This window comes from Maylandia zebra, linkage group LG12, assembly GCF_041146795.1.
Source record: "Maylandia zebra isolate NMK-2024a linkage group LG12, Mzebra_GT3a, whole genome shotgun sequence".
NCBI lineage: Eukaryota > Metazoa > Chordata > Actinopteri > Cichliformes > Cichlidae > Maylandia > Maylandia zebra.
In genome coordinates, this window is record NC_135178.1 from 35,101,724 (window position 1) to 35,120,783 (window position 19,060).

At 41.1% G+C, this 19,060-nt stretch overlaps 1 protein-coding gene and 5 non-coding genes across 6 annotated transcripts in view; 1 reads left to right on the forward strand and 5 right to left on the reverse strand.

The window, feature by feature from the left end:
* The window catches only part of LOC101481175 (stromelysin-3), a 40,972-nt gene that overhangs the window by 7,125 nt on the left and 14,787 nt on the right, over positions 1-19,060 (forward strand). The window contains 3 exon segments of the mRNA XM_076891184.1: positions 7,303-7,523; positions 15,900-16,043; positions 18,324-18,457. Coding sequence (XP_076747299.1) covers positions 7,303-7,523; positions 15,900-16,043; positions 18,324-18,457 — 499 coding nt within the window.
* Positions 8,378-8,449, reverse strand: trnac-gca (transfer RNA cysteine (anticodon GCA)). Its single transcript has one exon. It is a non-coding gene; the product is annotated as a tRNA-Cys (tRNA).
* trnac-gca (transfer RNA cysteine (anticodon GCA)) lies at positions 8,883-8,954 on the reverse strand. Its single transcript has one exon. It is a non-coding gene; the product is annotated as a tRNA-Cys (tRNA).
* trnac-gca (transfer RNA cysteine (anticodon GCA)) lies at positions 9,686-9,757 on the reverse strand. The gene has a single exon. It is a non-coding gene; the product is annotated as a tRNA-Cys (tRNA).
* On the reverse strand, positions 10,594-10,665 carry trnac-gca (transfer RNA cysteine (anticodon GCA)). The gene has a single exon. It is a non-coding gene; the product is annotated as a tRNA-Cys (tRNA).
* trnac-gca (transfer RNA cysteine (anticodon GCA)) lies at positions 16,501-16,572 on the reverse strand. The gene has a single exon. It is a non-coding gene; the product is annotated as a tRNA-Cys (tRNA).

Sequence of the window (19,060 nt, forward strand, 5' to 3'; positions counted from 1 at the left end):
AAAGGGTCTATAAAAATGTGACTTTTTCAGAAGAATCTCCCCCAGATGCATTTTTTAATAAAAACAATGTCTATCCTAAAACTACAGTTAACAAATCTGGCAAATATATACAGTAAATCTTGAGCCACTCCTTATTTCTTTATATTTTGCTTCCAAGGAGACTGGCTGACACCGAATTTAAGTGATGAAATAATGTTGTGTTTTCCAATAACAGACGACTGAGCAAAGTAACAATTTCAAATAGTATCTTTTAGCACTTTGTTATAGCAACTCAACACAAAAACACATTTCCCCCCATTTCTTTAGCTGAATCTATGAAAAATGCCAGCGATAACACAGTTTAAATTAGGCATAAAATAGTATATTTTTCATGGTATTATGGAGTGTGGTTCAGATGCAGAGAAAAGTGAGTATCTACGTTTGTGCTTTTTTGGTTGGTAATTGTAACATTTTTACTGTGTTAGACTTCTATTCAGTATTTTAGAGGTGCATTTCTTGACTCCAGCTGTGTTTGTTAGCGTTTGAAAGGTTTTGTCTGCTGTGATGGTGAAATAATTATATAAATAGTATGAAATTGAACAAAAGAGTTAAATTTATAATAGGAACTCTCCTTCGATCAGTGTCTATGCTCTGTGTCTGTCAAAGACTATACAAAAGGACACTGAGGAATGTCAGTGGCCCAGCAGAAACCTGGCTTTAAAATTTAAAGTTAAACCAGTCATTAAACATTCACAAAAAGCTGAAGTATAAACATATAAACTAAAGTAATCACAGGTACATTCCTCTGGTAATTTCCTTCTTCAGTTAAAAAATATGAAGTTGGAATAACTACTCCAGAAGTAGTTGCATGTGCTTTCACTAACAGCTTTCCCAAATGTCTGTAACATATTAACTGAGGGACCTCTCTGCTCGTGTGAAGATGTGCTGTGGATGAAAGTGTTTTTCTTCTTCAAACGAGTGGAAACCATCTCCCTGGAGGTTCTCTGTCACATCAGTGACCCGGCGGGGGGTTGTGGTGGATTTGTTGTCAGACTGGAGACGCTCTTCAGACGCACCGTGCCCAGACTTGTCTCTCTGTGCTCTCTAAATACCACTCGCAGATCTCCTGCACTGCTTCTTGCAGATCTTGTCAACACTGTAACCAGAAGCTAGATGTGTCCGTGCATGTAACGGATGACCCCCTTCGCCGCCACCATCGCACACCCCCTCCACATGCTCTCAGCGTGAGTGAGCACCTTCGGGCTTTTTGGAGATTTTGTGTCTCATCGCTAACTTGCATTCTCAGCAGAAAGTGACAGATTAATTGTCCTGAAGGTAGTTTTTCATTTCTTTCTCAAACATCATCACACACTCTCCTGGCAGGATTTCCATTGTCTGTGTGTGCACACCTGCAACATCCAAGTCTCATCAGCAAAGTTGTGGAGGTGGCATCAAACAAAGCGGTCTTTCATATAACTGAGCTCAACCTAAAATGTTGGTAAGACAGAACACGTTTATCCTAAAATATACCCCCAAAAAACTCATTGTTTTCCAAAGATTCTTCTTTTAGGTTAAATATATGCTGTTTGGAGCTGCACTCTGAGTCTGAAATTAACTTTTTATCTGCTGAAGATTAAAAATCCATCAGCTTGTTTTCTAACTGGGAAAAATAATACGTCAGATTCTGTTTCACTGCATTTCATCAACGACATCGGCTAAGATATCATCTCGAGTACAAACTAAAACACATTTAGGTGAAGATAATACCTGTGCTTGGGTTTAACCTTGAACGTCAGTGAACCTGTTAGGAATCAGGCACATTTATGACTGCGGGGTCACGCGGGTCAAACAGTCCATTTGACACACAGCTGGGGAGGCTTAGTCTTCAACAGGATTTCTTTGAAATGACCAAGCAGTGCCCCCCACACCCCAACCCCGTGTACCCAGCGCCAGGTATAGTTTTACGACCCTGAAAGCCGACACTCGCTCACCTCAGCACTGATGTGATTGGGATCAGGTGGGGGGCAGCTTCAGTCTAAACTGTCTCGTTTAGAGCCCGGGGTTGGCTGGTGTCCAGGTGATTCACAGTTCAAATCCCCGTCATCAACACAAACCACAGAGGCTTCGTGTTGTCCTGTCAGCAAAACAGCTATCGTTATTATGTTCAAACACCTGAGATGATAACGACCAGGGGTGGAAAAACAACCAGGCAAAGATTGTAACTTATATCACAAAATACCTTTAAAGTTTTTTGGGGGGTTTTTAAGTTAGCCTATGTGAGGCTTGGGGATGGTTTGCACAGAAGACATTGCCCCAGAGCTGCCTAAAGGTTAGAACAGGCCATGACCTCTTATGATGATGAAAAGGTGTTTTAAATTGAGTTTTTATCTGTCTGCGTTGCTGCATTGTGCTTGTAATTATCACTTGCACAGATAAACAATCTCAAGAACAAAAACACGAGCAAGAGGTCAACCTCAGTGACTCCAATTTACCGAGGTGAGGCCTAAAAGACGGATAGCAGCTGCAGTCATTTGTGTGGATGTGTGTCAGTTAAAGCAGCCACAGCGCTAACTTTAAGCCTCACCAGTCTCCAAATGGATGAGTCATTACAACAAAAACATCCATACAGTTAATAAGGCGAAGGGAACTGTACATGACGACAAAAACCTTTTTTTATGCCGGGCTGCAAACATATGTTTCTTCTGCAAAGTTGGACATGTTAACATGGGAATCTGTGGCGATTGACTCACTTGTGGAGACAGCCTCAAGTGGCCGTTAGAGGAACTGCACTTTTTGGCACTTACCAGCTGTACTGTTTTACTGTTTCTGCTTGAGGCGAACTGGCAGAGAGGAAGTGAAACATCAAAAGTGCAACAGAATGACCAAAAAAATGAAAACAAAACCTCAAAGCCATGATAAAAAAAATATCTGATACATTTTGCATAATCTGTAATTGAACTAAATGAACATGAACTCACAGGCTTTGCCAAGTAAGATATGTTCTGTGCTTGTAATGTTTTCCTCCAGTTTAAGATCAGCAGCCATTAGATAGATAAGTTTCAGAACACATCGTATCGTGATAAGGGTTTTGTTGTTTATCTGAAGTTTTTGTTGTCAGTATGAACTGCAGGAAGGCAGATAATAGCGCAGAGACAGAAAGCTCGCATCAGACTGGTGCTCAAGGAAGAGCAGAAAGGGCTTTCCAAGGGTGCCTTCGAAATCTCATGGGGGGGGGGACTCTGTTTAAAAGGCCTTTTTGTTCAGTCGTAACAACACTAACAAGCCATTTAAAGAAAAGCTGCAGGACATGAGTAGAAACATTCCCCTGAACACGAATAAGGGATTTCTGCAACAAAACAAGCAGCTGAAATCTCCTTTAAACAAAGTGAAACGCGGGAGGTGGAGGGCCGTGTATGCGTAGTGTTTGTTCTGCAATCCAGATCCATCAGTCACTGCGTTTCTGCAGTCTGGAGCACATTCCACAAATCCTGCTGGGTTTTGTTCCCCATAACCTACCTAACAGCGACACAGTAGAGTCCTGCAGAGCCGAGCGAGTCAGGCTCATTTAAGCACAGCACATGCACCGCTGTGACCGTACTCAGATAAGCATTCTTCGTTTAATTATTTTGCTTTTACAGGTTGTGTGGCTTTAATGGGAATTCATGTTGGGCTTTTGATATAGTAAAGGTTAGACCTGGCTTTCTGTCAGCACTGCAAAACCTCTGTAACATCAAAGTAATGATGCACGACGGGTTGAAATACATTTTGGCCTTTTAATTTTGCAATCAGGTGACATAAAGTTTTGCAGAACCCGTTCACTGGATAGCTTTGTTTCATTATCCTGCACCTTAAGTGTAAATAAGTAGCGTCTTCTTTCTGTGGCTATAACTGCAAAATCCTCAGTCATAATGAAGCATTTAATTTAAGCAGGTTTAATGCTTCATGTTTGATTTATTTCCTCTGTCAGTGGTGAAAACTCTTAAGGAGAACTTTTTTATGCTTTTCCTTTCTGTCTTTTCTGTCATATAAAATGGTTTATTGTCATATTAATGAACATGGCCCAATTGTCAGAACGTGTATTATTATTATATTTATCTTGGTTCACCCCTCAGTTCATCCCCAGTCTCAAAATGGCGTTTGTTAGCTCCTCTCGCCCTTCCTTTAAGCCACAAATTCCCAAAAAACATAGCCATGTATGGTGACAGTAACCACCAACACACCCAGCTGAAGTCTATCTGTGTTTGAGGTCAAGGTTACCTCAGTGCAGTGCTCTGCTGGGTTGCACATTCTCACGGCCGTGAAAGAGGACAATCAGCATTAGAGGAGGCAGGAACCAGAAACCCTCAGAAGGACACCAATGAGAAGAAGAATTAAAACAGCAAAGCTGGAAAGACCGCAAAGGAACCAGAGCAGATCAAAAAACCAAGGTCCAAACAGCAGGTTAAGAGTGAAGATGTGCAACCAAGTGCAGTGAGTCTAGGAGCAAAGCATAGCAGTTCCACTTTCTGAGACAGGAGTACGGGTAGCCTCACACAGATTGCTGTCTCTTCATTGAGTTTCTCTTCCTGAAGACATATTCAAACTCCACTGCTTTAACTGCAGTTTGGCCCTTGCTCTCTTTTGCAGACTCAGTGAGCTTAGCATAGCAACACTTAAGCCTGGTCTCCACCTGCCGCAGGTTCTGGGTCTTCTGATTGGCTGCCTAAAGCATAAAGTTTAATAAACAGCAGGTAGGTGGAGCCATTGTGGCAGAGATGACTATATTAGCAATATCCCTTTCCTGTGACATAATTCAGATCAAAGAGTAGAAAAACTGCATGAAACTGAAGATTTAGGGCAATCTGAGTCTTGTGTTAAATTGACCTTATCATTTTGAATTTGGGCCATGTTTAGTCTGAGCACCAACAAACGTAACACATATTTTAAACTGGTTTTAAACTAACAATGAGTCTTAAAAACCTACAGATCTCCCACCTTTTATATTAATTGTGCAGCAAAAGTCTCATCTTGAAACATCCCACAAGCATGTAAACTGATAACCAAATGCTAATTCCTAAATGCCAAGGAGAACTAGTGCTCAAAGGGAAGATGCATCCATCCATGCATGCTTCATTATTTCATAAAAGGACAATATCCGCAAATGTCGGAGCTGCACTGGCCTGTGGGAAGATTCACGGGCACTGATAATGGAGGTAATTTGTTTCATCTGCACGTATATCGATAGTGTCTTTTCCCACAGGTTTTTCTGAGTGGCACCGGAAAAGGAAATGCACATCATTTTGTGATAGGATGAGTACACCCAACTGTTCCCTGCAACTGCAGAGCTGCAGATGCAGTTTTGCTTTAGGCTGAGGACAGAGTGAGATGAGGAGGTGCAGATGGGATAGATCCACTCTGTAATTTGCTTCTGTGGAAATAAGCAGAGGCATTTCCTCTTGATCTAACAGGGGGGAGGGTGGTATTAATGATAATGGGACATTCTGAGACCAACTGGCTCTTAAACTGAGGAAAAATACATGACTCAGTGACCTGATTATGAGGTTATGCTGTCATTAACCTCGGGGTTCAAAATGATGATGATTCAAATCCAGAGAACATTGACCTCTGCCTCAGGGCTTTCTGTAGTTTGTTTTTGCTTCTCTCCCTTCTTATTACTTATTTTCTTTGTCTTGTTTCTTCCTTTCTTCTTTGTTCTTTTTAACTTTATGTCCCAAGTCATCATAGTCAACTTATAGTTGGATTATCACTCAGTTAGCCTCACACATTCACATTCCCTGCACCACGAATCATAACCACTTTTGGTGAATTTGTAGCAACTTCACAACTGATAAGAGGCACATATTATAGCAACAACTGTGTGCTAAGAGCCAAGCATTCACCCTCTAACAGCAAACTTTAGGTCATTCAGACTGAAACATTAGCGATTGCCTGCAGAGGCAATGAAAAATGTTGTAAGGCTTCTGATAAAGCCAGTAGATATCAGAATAAAGCAACACTTCCTCTTCTATGCGTCCATCAGAGTTTAATTTAAGACTATATATGCAGAGCATTTCTAAAAATCTGGTTTTGAGATTGCATATCAGCACATGCCTCTGTTGCTCTCCACAGGGAGAGTTTGCCTGCATGCACTTGAGAACTGCGCAAATGGGATTTGCAAATACTTCTTTGACTAAATACTGAGTAGAAATGGAAACCTAAAAGGGGGGCAGCTGTGGGTCAGGAGGTAGAGTAGGTTTTCCACTGATGAAAGAGTCAGGTTTGAAAAGTCACCAGTTCTTTCACGTGCTAAAAATGATTGGTTCAAGCATGGGCAGCACAGTGTGGGACCACCACATAGCTACAGCACACTTAATCTAAGCTGTCATGTTTCTGCATTTCCATCTAACGCCATGACATCATATCTGGCTTCACTAATCTCACAAACAGCTGCAAACAAAACAGCAATTGTAAAAATACGGGCTTATCTAGTGGGTCATCGGAAAGGCACCATCTTAACAACTGGCCTCCCGCTGCCGTCATCTCAGTGAGGCCTTGTTCTGCTGAAGGTCTCTTCCTGTTAAAACAAAGCAGATCTTTTTCACTTCCGCACTGGCCTTTCCATTAAAGTAAAACCTGCCCTGTGGCTGATTTTGTCGTGAAACTGAATTGAAGTTTATTACAACCACAACATTTTTAGAAGTGCAATGACATTATACTTTAATTGCCAAGATTTTTTTTCTTTTTTTGTCTTTGATAACATCTGGAGGAAGTTTCTGGTGTTTCTGGGCAGTCAGTCTTCTGTTATCGAGCAGCACATACTAAACAAACATCCGATAATTCTTTCTTCAGATATATGAAACAGTAGTTTGGAAACAATCAAATATTGTTATTTGTGTAATTGTGCCTCTTATTAATGCATCAATTCTAAATAATTGCCAAATTGGATGCAATTACATGACAGACTTCAGTCTCCCTGTTAATTAATATGCATTGCTCCATTTAACTAAAATAAACATAAGCTTAAAGGTCAATTTTGTGTGTTGGGCTGTGATATCAATTGCAGGAGAAACTGGGGCTCATGCAAACTCTATATTGCCGTGAGGCCTATGTAATCAGATTAGGTAAGTAATTGTGTCAGATTGCTTTTAGTTCAGTGGGTTAAGTTACTACTTACAAAAAGCTGCCAAGTAATTTGTATTCACTGACATGTTCAAAGTAATCTGATCCAACCCTGCCTACAGCAAACTACTAAGTACTGACCCACAAGGTCACGTACAGACATGCCGAGTTGTCCCTGCCTATGAAAGCATGACGTTGTCTAAATGAACCACGTTGTTGTTTCAGGTCTCTGAAAACTTTCAGGAGCTGAAGAAGAGAGCAAAAGCACCTCAAACTCAGGAACTGGTTAAAGAGCCATACTCATTGACAAACAGCACATTGAACCATCCCCGCTGTGGCGTACCGGACTACCCCACCAAGGAAGAGTGGCGGCACCGGGGGCGATACCGCCAGAGACGCTACACCCTGTATGGACAACGCTGGGACAAGACGGACCTCACCTATAGGTACACACTGGGGCCCTTAGCTGTGTTGTAACTATATGCTGTGTTTGATCATAAATAAAGCTTACAATAATAAAACGTGAACTTCTACAGTCCCGAGAGAACTCCGTGCTGATGTAAGCCACGGGATTCATCCGAAATGTGCAGCTGAAAAAGCGTCCTGCAGTGTTACCATTTGGTGCACGCACATACGATTGTTTTTCTGCTTCAGCAGGCGGCTTTTTCAGACGAGAAAAAAAACTGTTTTCTCAAACCCGAACAGCAGATGGACGCAGTTAGAGATTAGATGGTGAATATGGTGGAGTATTTAGGAACAATGAGCCAAATATAGAGACTGAGAAAGTAAAGGAATTGTAGCGTCTTAGTAAAGTGTTTGGACAATGATCACAACACTTCAGTGCAGCCTGGTATTGATCCTCCAAATCTCGAAACATCATTCTTCCAAAAGATATTCATTCAAGTGGTGAAGGAGTAGAAAGCTATGACTGTATGGATGTGGGTGATGTCCACTCTCATCAGCATAAAAATACTTCATCACTGGATAAATGTGATCACTAAGAAATGCTTTGCAGTGACGTTTCCCTCCATCAGCTTTTAAGTGATGACACATTAACCTGTTTTCAAGTTAAAGTACTGTGTGTCATTATACCATTATACAGTTCATGTCTTGTGTACCTTTAGCTCATTTTTTAAAAACCTCAGGACCCCAACTTTTTGGTTGCAAAGCATTCAAAAACAGGAACTTCACTGATCTTTCAAATGAAACCTACTCCCTCTTACTTGTACACCCAAAGGACTAATTACATGCAAACAAAATGCAATGAATTCATCAACACCTCCCATGTAAATTGGGAAACAGGGGGCACCTGGATTTGAACCAGAGACCTCTTGATCTGCACTCAAATGCTCTACCACTGAGCTATACCCCCTCAGCCAGTCACTTTATGCAGAAGCTAGACATAGGTTCCAGTCTTGGAAAGTGAAGGTGATGTTGCTGTGCCTTACAGCTGCATTCTTTGAAATGAGCAGCTCCAGAGTTATATAGAAGTTTTTGAGAAAATAACCTAGTTCTCATTTCAAGTGTCATCACTTTAAGTTAATTAATGGACATCAATTTAAAGTCATGTCTCGTCTACTTAAATTCGTGTTGACTCACTTCCTCGTTCCCATCTCCACTGGGAGACGAGGAGTTGAGCATGTGCAATTTGGGAAACGATAATGGGAGAGTCTCCCAGTTAAAGTAATATACACAGTAAGGCACAAGCATATGGTTTAGGGTAGAGGTTGGAAACTCAAGGCCCAGTGAGCCTTGGGGTGCTCCAAGGAACAGTCCTTATTTAAACATATAGTTCTTATTTAAACAGGGGGTATCCGGATTTGAACCAGAGACCTCTTGATCTGCTGTCAAATGCTCTACCACTGAGCTATACCCCCACAGAATGGTCTTGACTGTTTGCAGAAGATGGACATAGGGTCCAGTCTTTAAAAGTGAAGGTGATGTGGCTGTGCTTTAAAGCTGCATTCTTTGTAATGACCAGTTGTATAGAGGTTTTTCAGAAAATGAACCTAGTTCTCATATCAAGTGACATCACTTTAAAGTCATGTCTCTTCTACTTAAATGTGTGTTGACTCACTTCCTCATGTCTCTTCCGTGTTCCCATCTCCACTGGGAGATGAGGAGTTGAGCATGTGCAATTTGGGAAATGATAATGGGAGAGACTCCCACTTAAAGTTAAAAAAAATATACACAAAAAAGCACAAGAGTATGGTTTAAGGGAGGAGTTGGGAACACTGGCGCTTGAGGCCTGGAGTTCCCCACCCCTGGTATAGGGCATGGCCCCTTTTTCAATCAACCATTGTCCATTGATTTTTTAGTCAGATAGGTAGCATTTAAATAGGAATTTACTAAAGTAAAATAATCCTCATGTATCTTATACTTTGTGCCAGCCCTTGTTTTATCCACTGTCTGCAACATTGTCTTAGGCTTCTCCTTTAAGAGAACTTTCTTCTGATTGGCTGACCCCAACCAAACAAACGGTTACGCCCAATTCGCACCACCCATTATGGCCATATTTGGTGGTTGCCATATAGTGCAGCTTGGAAAGTTGTTTTTTTTTTTTCAACTTAAGCAAATAAATGAAATGAAAAACAGCTCTTACACAAACAGGGGGCACCTGGAGTTGAACCAGAGACCTCTTGATCTGCAGTCAAATGCTCTCCCACTGAGCTATACCCCCACATTCTGTTAGTGCTATTGACTGTATACAGAAGATGGACATATGGTCTTTAAAAGTGAAGGTGATGTGAATGTGCTTTAAAGCTGCATTCTTTGTGAGGTCCGGCTCCAGAGTTACATAGAGGATTTTGAGAAAATAACCAAGTTCTCATATCAAGTGACATCACTTTAAGTTAATTAATGGACATCGATTTAAAATCATGTCTCTTCTACTTAAATGTGTGTTGACTCACTTCCTCATGTCTCTTCCTTGTTCCCATCTCCACTGGGAGACGAGGAGTTGAGCATGTGCAATTTGGGTATTGATAATGGGAGAGGCTCCCAGTTAAAGTTTAAAAAATGATACACAAAAAAGGCACAAGCATATGGTTTAGGGAAGGAGTTGGGAACTCCAGGCCCCAAGGGCCGGTGTCCTGCAGGTTTTAGATCTCACCCTGGGTCAGTACACCGGAATCAAATGATTAGTTCTTTACCAGACCTCTGGAGAACTTCCAGACATGTTGAGGAGGTCATTTAGCCATTTAAATCAGCTGTTTTGGATCAAGGACACATCTAAAGCCTGCAGGTCTGGAGTTCCCCAACCCTGGTTTAGAGGATTGCTATCTTTCGATTAACCAGTATCCATTGGTTTTTCAGTCAGATAGGCTGCATTTTATCCACTGTCTGTGACATTATCTTAGGCTTCTCATTTAAGGGAACTTTCTTCTGATTGGCTGACCCCTGCGAAATTCGCACCACCCAATATGGCCATATTGGGCATAACTGCCGAATGGTCCAGCTTTGAAAGGTTGTTTTCAACTTAAGCAATTAAATAACTAAATCAGTCTTTATTCAAAGAGGGGGCACCCGGATTTGAACCGGAGACCTCTTGATCTGCAGTCAAATGCTCTACCACTGAGCTATACCCCCATGTCCTTATTTGCTGCCTGTCATAGACTGTATATAAAAGATGGACACTGCGTGCAGTGCAGCATTTTGATTGTGGTCTTGATTGTTTTCCTTTAATTTGTCATCTAAGCATTAGCAGAGAGTAACAGCAGAGCTAAAAGAGAGAAAATACACATTCAACATATGAACATCACTCTGTGTTCACATCTTGTTCCTGCTCTTGAGACAGACTGGATTAAGGACATAAGGAAAATAATCAAAAATTACACAACCTACAGAGCACTTTCAGTCGTCAACTTGACCTTCAGAAAAAGGGGTGGTGCTTTTCTTTAATCTAAAGCCGTGGCACCATCGAGCGTCTGGCGGTCTGGCTGCTGCCTCTCTGTCTGGCTCACCCGGTGTCCCTTTCATTGTACTCATTCTTCAACCTAACACTATACGAAGACAGGCAGAGCGAAAGCAAGAGGTAGGAGGGTGATTTTAATAGCAGCACTGGCCACAATCTAATTAGATTCTGCTTCACAGGACCAGCTCATGGTGACACCTGACGGAGTGATGTGGTTTACCAGGATCAAGGCAACACCCAACTACGTCAAACTCTCACTGTTATGACCATAATAAGGCCCTCGTTCCTCCCCAGCCGTTGTAAATGAGTCTGATATGAGAGTGGAGCCATGCTAATGAGGCCCTGTGTTTATTTTTTATTCAGAACCAGCCAGCGTTTTGAGCTTGTGAGGCAAGCTCTGGCATGACACCGAAGTCAAGCTGGCTCAGCTGAGAGCGCTGTTGTTGTAACCGCTTGAATGGTTTTTAGATCAACTGAAAAGGAGGTCTCAGGTGGCTGCAAAAGGTTAAAGGATGGCAGGGCTGCGTTAAGGGAGATAGATTCCACGAGTTTGCTTTTTTTATATATGTTAGACTTCATTCTTTAACTTTCTTATGTTAAAAACATTTTGTCTACTGCAAGGAAGCAAAATAAGTTGTAAAAGGTTCGCTTAAACTGGTCTGCAGTGACAAACGTTGCACACACATGGAGTAATGACTTGTCAGTCATACAGTAAACCAAACCCTGCTGCTTTTTGACTGTAAAGGAGACAGAAAAACATCATAAAACCCACAGGGAAAGTGTTTCCTGTGGTCACTGCTTCACTTCAGGACTTCTAAGGAAACAAGAAGTCGTCCCTTTAGGAAGAATGCTGGTTTAAGTCACTTCAGGTATATCTTTGGCTTTTAACCCAGAAGCTGCATCCATGTTTATACAGTTTATGGTATTAAACAGCAATTTATCCAGCTGTTACAGAGCAACACCATTCATTTGGAAACAGATCGACGCAGTCTAAAGTTCTCTCTTTTTGCACTGCTCTCCACCAAGTCTGAGAGCATGGGCTGTGATAGTTTCACCTGCTTCTTTTAAAGTGCTCCAGTCACAGTCACACACTGGTGATGGCAGCTACATTGTAGCCACAGTCACACTGGGGCGCACTGACAGTCCAAAAGACTGAAATATGTATTTTAAAGGGAATAATTTATTATTTAGTAAGTACCTAAGTACCTAGGTCGTATTTAGATTTATTTATATATATCTTCTAATGTATAAAATATTTGAGCCATACAGGTAGATGTCTCTTAACAGATCAATACCTGTATACTTTGTATCTGTAAAAATACACTCTAAATTCAGAATCAGACACTTTTCATTTTTCAGTAAACACTCTGTTGGTATTTCTTTTCCCACACATCGAGGTTTAAGAATTTTTTTTACGCTATTTGGAGGGCAAACTAAAAAGGCAGTTATTGGGATGAATGTCTGGAGTTTTTACTGCTTGTGTGTCTCCAAATTAAGACCATATTTTCCATAAAACCCCCAAAAGAACAGGAGCTGATAACGACCACTGTAAATAATGGAAACGTGTCCTGTCTTCTCGATTAGTTCCTTGAAGCAATGCACTAAATTCTTAGTGATGGGCTTTGTCAGCCGTTAATGTGCTCGGTTTTAAGTTGCTGTAGTTGCTTTGATTTGTTTGGTACAAATGGTTGCAATGGTTAGTTTCAGATGTTGCTTTTCTGCTGGTTTTAGTTGCCGCCATTGCCGTGTTCAGTTGAAGGCGTTACTGTGGTTGCAGCATTTGGCTTAGCTGCTGTAGTTGCCATATTTCACAGTCGCTTGAATTTTAGTGGTTAGTTAAATTTTTTTTGTAGTTTAAATGTAATATTGGTGTAGCTTCAGTATTAGTTGCTGTAGTTTTACAACAATTAACAGCAACTGTAGTTTTGTAGTCTTTGGGTAAGAAAAAGTTGCCCAAAAACAAGTGCACAGATGTCATGCTCAGAGCGAGAGAGGTCTGTTGCAAAAGCTCTGTCTCCTTTGCCTCTCCGTCTGTTGTGCTGCACATCCAGCAGGCCCTGATGACATGACCTCAGGGACTTGCTGGGGACGTATGGGTGAAAAATTTCTCTGATCCACACTGGCGCTTGTCCATGCAGAACTCTAAAAGTCAAAATCTTAAAGTGGACTCTAAAGGCAATGGGGAGCTTACTTTATCCAGAAGTCTCACAGCGGCAATCTGAACAACCTGCACGTGTTCCAGGGAGGTTTTGTTAAGACGTGAATAATGAATTGCAAAAACCCAGACGTGATGAAATAAAGGCATGAATAAATGAATCTCCAATTCAGAATGTGACACAGTGGAATTCAGCTTGGCAATATTTCTCAACTGATGAAAGCCAGAGTGAGCCAGAGACTTAATGTGAGCATCCAAAAGGAAGGCTGAGTCAAAAGTTACACTAAGATCTCTCATCGCTAGAAAAAGAATTTTGTTGTTGTGGAAATCATCTCAGCCACCATTATTAAAGTCTGGCTACAGGATATCTTAGGACTCTTACAATTGGAGAAGATAAAATTCTCCATCAGAGGCTCATCGGATAGATTTTTTACTTAAATACTTAGAAAAGTTACCAGCACGAGAAATCTCTCTGTAGTCCACCATATGACAGTGTACAAATTTTTCTGCTATTGTTTTTTGTTTTGTTTTTTTTACTTTGTTTTGTTTTCTATGGGTCAATTCATTTTCTCTATAACATATTCATTTTTACATTATTGGGAGGGAGTGGGGGGTATTCAGGTACTCATCCCATTTATGTTTTTTTTTGTATGTTATAAAAAAGGAAAAGATTATTACTTCTATATGTACCTATGTGTTTTATGACAGTTTGGTATTGAAAAATAAAAGAAAGAATAATAAAAGTTACACCAAGGTTCCTGATATAAGATTTTTCAAATGTGGTAGGAGGCCTAGAGTTCCTCATCATTAAGTTGGATAAAATTATCTGCCATCCAACTTTTAATAGATTCAGCATCATCTGCACAGCACTGATAGGAAATAAAAGTGCTTGAAATGTACTAAAGAGGGAGTGGAAACAACAGAAACAACAAAAGGCCCCAAACCAGAACCTTGTGGCACACCGTAGACAAGAGAAGTGGAAGAAGACAGCTTAGCTTAAACAATGGAAGAGTTAGCCTGGTTTCATCCACTCATATGTCACATTAATGAACATTTTAGATTTTAATGTCTTTATACAATAGGAGGTTTAAAACCATAGTTTGTGGCTTGAGAGGACTCTTTACAGTGAAGCTATTCATTATGAACAGTCAGGTTGCGCGGTCTGGTACCACTGTGCCAAAAAATGTTATATAGCCAGGAGCGCTACATACAAGCTAAGCACGTCCTGACAGCTCTGAGCAATCTTCTCTGTGTATTCACAGAGTTCTAAAAAACTTTACTCATGTAATTCAAAAAACCTCATGTAAGTCTAGATCATACTTTACAGAATTCAAGTACCATTCCTGTTAAAGTTCTCCACTTAGCACCGTACAAAGTGTAGCAACACATGGACACACATTTGTGTCTTCTTTTAGAGTACTTTCAGTTAATGGGGTGTAATCTCCTTTTTAAACCCATGGTAACAACCAAATTCAGGTGTTTAACACTTCTGCACTGTGATGATTGGACAGTCAGGCCAGCTTGCTGCTTGTTTTCAGCAGTTATGCCTCTCTGCAGATGTTGCTGTAGTCCAGTGGGTACTTAAGCTGGAGATGTTTAAGTGTGTGGTTGCAGATGTTTCTGTTTTCGCAGTGGTTGCTTTACCTGTTGCTTTTGCCATTTATAGTTGTGCATTGCAGTAGTCACAGCAGGTATTTTAGTTGCAGATGTTGCTCTGTTTGCATGAAGAGGGTTCATGTATTTAGTTGAAGGTGATGACGTTGCTATATTTAGGTGCAGATATTTCTGTAGCTGCAATGAGCAGTTTAGTGGCAGATGTTTCCTGGTAGTTTACTAGTTGGTTTAATTGCTGTAGTTGCAGTGGTACAGTGGTTAGCACATTTGCCTTACACATTAACGCTTCCTGGCTCCTCCCTGGGAGGAGACACAGCACCAGCCTCATGGGGTACTCAGTGAGCTCCCAGGGCCGGTCCCATGGATAATTGCGAGGGTTGCGTCAGGAGGAGCATCCGGTGTAAAATCTGTGCCAGGACAAACATTGCTATAGTGACCTCTCGGGATATAAGAACGCATCCGAAAGAAAGTTTCAGTGACTGGGTTAGTCAGAGTAATTACTGTGTATAGTTGTGTAATCACAGTGGGTAGGTTATTGACAGACGTTTCTGTAGTTTGCTAGTTGGTTTAATTGCTGCAGTTTCTTTAGTTTCAGTGGTCAGTTTCGTGTCAGTAGTTACTGTGTGTAGTTGGAGGTGATGCTACAGTTTTTCTGGTCGGTGTGGTTGGAAATGTTGCTGCATTCAGAAGACGTCCAAAGCTTTGCTTGCCAGAGGCTGTTGCTTCATACCAACCCCAGACAGCTGTGCATTTCCATAATATGTCACAGTAATCTCATTTACCGCAGAAGCAACATTGAGATTTGATGCAAAGCCAGTGTTGGTCCATATGATTTATGAAGCGTTTCAGTCTTCTTGGTAAAGCGTGATATTTTGTGGATTTTTGGTTTTATTTTGTGGGTTATCACACTGGGTGGTTTTATCTAAAAGGAAAGGGAGGAGATTTTACCGCAGTGTTTTGTTAGCAAGCCTGAGGGTAGAAGAACACCTCCCCACTAAAGAGACAACTGAAGATATCTGATTAAAAGGGGGATGCAAGGCTGGTGGTCTCACTTTGCTACTGTACATCCTGTGTGTGCGTATGTGTGTGCACATGTGTGTGCATATGTGTGTATGTAACACCTCTATTCATTTCCTGCAGGATTGATGGATTTCCTTGGCAGTTTGGAGAGGAAAGGGTTCGAGGTGTCTTTCGGGATGCAGCAAAGATCTGGAGTGACGTCACTCCGCTCACCTTTACCGAGGTCCGTAACGGACACGCTGACATTCGCATCGACTTCAGAAGGTGGGAAGAATTGCTGAAAAAAATATTAAAAAGATCAGGAGCAAATGTCAAATTACACCATGTTGTGAATTATAGTTAATTAGGCCTAAATATAAAACGTGAGCATCGTTACACCTGAGAAATACAGCTGCATTTGAGCTAGAATAATACAGTTTATGATGCGGTTATGCCACAAATCATGGTTAATAGGCATTGCTTTAAAATGGCACTCAAAGGACACATTGTCTCCTTTTTCTTTAATATCTGTTGCCTTGATTCCCGCTCCTTGTGTTTTTTCCTCGCCTCCTCCACTTGCATCTCTGGTGGGAGGGAGTAAAGCAAAAAAAAAGAGAAGCAGAGGAATTGAAAATGTGTAATTTGGTAAAGAAGAGTTTTTTTTCTTGCTGCCCCAAAATGCACAAAGACCCAACTAATCATTGTACAGGAACAGCATCCAACATGTGCTAGCTTCAAAGTCAGGGGGCACCCGGACTTGAACCGGAGACCTCTTGATCTGCAGTCAAATGCTCTACCACTGAGCTATACCCCCACCTGCCAGTCCTTTGCAGAACTGACTTATATCTGCTTTCTTTGTAAAGTCCAGCAGGTCACCTCTGTATGCAAAAAGATAGTATAGAAGTCCATGATAAAACCTTTGCTTTGTAATTGCAGTAAACACTCTACACTAGTTCAGGTTAATACAAGATGTTTATTTCATGAATTATGTTCTCGTGCTATCATTTATTGGTTGATGAATGAAAACAATTTCTCAACATATCGGTAAATACCTAATATTGACCGATAATGTTGCCAGTTAACCTAATTAGTTGTAAACTGTTCCTCCATTTTTCTTGCTTTAGCACTTACTTTTGCCACCTTTTATTGCCGCCGTCCCAACTTTTCGAGACACGTTGGTGCCATCAAAATCAAAATAAGATAATGCTGTCTCACTTTAAACATTTTCTGAGTTCTATTGTGAATAAAATGAGATTACATTTACATTTTTAGAGTTGTAGTTGTAGTTGTGAGTTAGATCCAGCATAGATCATTTTGAACTAAAGACAAAGATCTTTGCTACAGAGGGATTTCCAGAATCACAAAGATGAAAACACGAGATTACAGAGCAAGAAAAGACGAGGAGATTATACCAGAGATATAAAACTGGACTTTTGTGGGGATCTGTGTCATCCTTGGAATTACGTAAATTCTTTTGTGAAGCTTTGATTGGTTATCAGTGGAGCGATTTTTATGTTTTTCCTCTTTTGAATCAGGTTGTGTTTTTGCTTTTGAATTGCTTTTATCCACTCTTATAGAACCAACTACAGATGAATGATAAGATAAAGGAAAAACCAGCATTAAATGCCCCAGTAACCTTTACGGCCACCAGGTGCTCGATTATTCAGGTCTATGAGCACATCTGGAGGGTTGATTACCTTTCTTCCCAAATATATTCTCTTATTTTTTCTTGCGTTAGTAGTGATGGAGAGTGAGGTCACACATTAATCCAAGATGTCCCATTGTTGTTCATTTATGACTACAAAGACCAAAACATACGGTTCATTTTCCTCAAATATATATAATCAGCAAATCGTTTAGTGATCCCTGTTAGTGATGCCTGGGGCAGTTCAGCCATAACTTTAGACTTTTCCTGCTCATACATGCTTGGAACGATCTTGTTACCAAAGTGGACACGCAACAGGATGTCATAGCGTGGCTCAAGCACGTTCATCATATCTTTAAACCCCTTGTTTTGCACAACGGAATATGGCCTCATGTCTGCAGCCATAAACACCTTTTTTAATAGCTTTAGCCCGGTCGGATTGGGCAGCAAAGGGCTGCTTAAATGCCGCAAACTCCTCTGCTCCTCCACTTGGACCGCTAGCGCTGGCCATAACTATCGCTTGACAGACTGACCACGCGCACCATACACACATTTTTATTTTATTTTTCGAATCTTCGGATCACGTGCGTGCCGAACCGTGGAGTGGGAACTGTTCAGATCACGGATCAATAATGATCCGTTGCACCACTAGAATGCACACATTAAAGGATATAGGGAACTACAGGGATCTAGGAGTGGGGGGGACACACAACACTGAGGGACAACAAGCAAAAGAAGAGACGAGCAGTACATTGTTAATTTATCCAAATGTGCTTATTCTTTCTGCTAGTGTTGAATCCTCCCTTAAAGCTGAAGCTGACAGATGAATGTTTAGAATCTTTTGTCTGTAAAGCTGTTAAAAGGTTTCTGCTCAGTGCCTTTATTGCTCATCGGAGTGTTTGTTTTATAAAAACCTGCAGTTTATGGCATGGAGACAACCTTCCCTTTGATGGCCGGGGTGGCATTCTTGCTCACGCTTTCTTCCCTAAAACACACCGACAAGGTGAAATTCATTTTGACGCTGATGAGTCATGGACACTCGGAAACCACATGGGTGAGTGTATGGCTGAGTTTATTTTTTATTGCTGGAAGCTGTGCATAAAAACTGTGAAATGAATAGAATTACAGTTGTGATTACTGTCTGAATATCTCCATTGTCTGCTGCTGTCGCTGTCACTTGTTTCCCAGCAGAACATTTGTTTCAGTAAATAGCTGCCATGTTTTGTGGAGTTGCAGAAGGCATTCATCTGTGGCTCTCAGTAATATCCAACCTATTGTTATGGGTTTTTTGATCCCCGTATACCATAACAGGAGCTTGGTTTTCATTGCTAGCAATAATTCATACTGATGATTTAGTTCATAATTTTTACTGACAGAATTATTGGGCACAGCAAAGGGACAGAGGGGGTCAGTGGTTAGAGGATTTTGACTTTGCTTTATCCAGATGATGTGGTTCTGTTGGGCAGCTTGAAGTCAGGTGTTAAGAACCTTGATTGGGAATTTGGTTAAAGTGTGAAGCCGTGTGGTTCTCAGCATGAAAAGGATGGGGTATGTACTCTGGGTAGAGATCTTTGGAAGAAGTGTCCCAAGAGGGCAAGAAAGAGTGGAAGAGATCAATGGAGAGGGTTGTGCAACATTTACAATGATGCAGATGGTC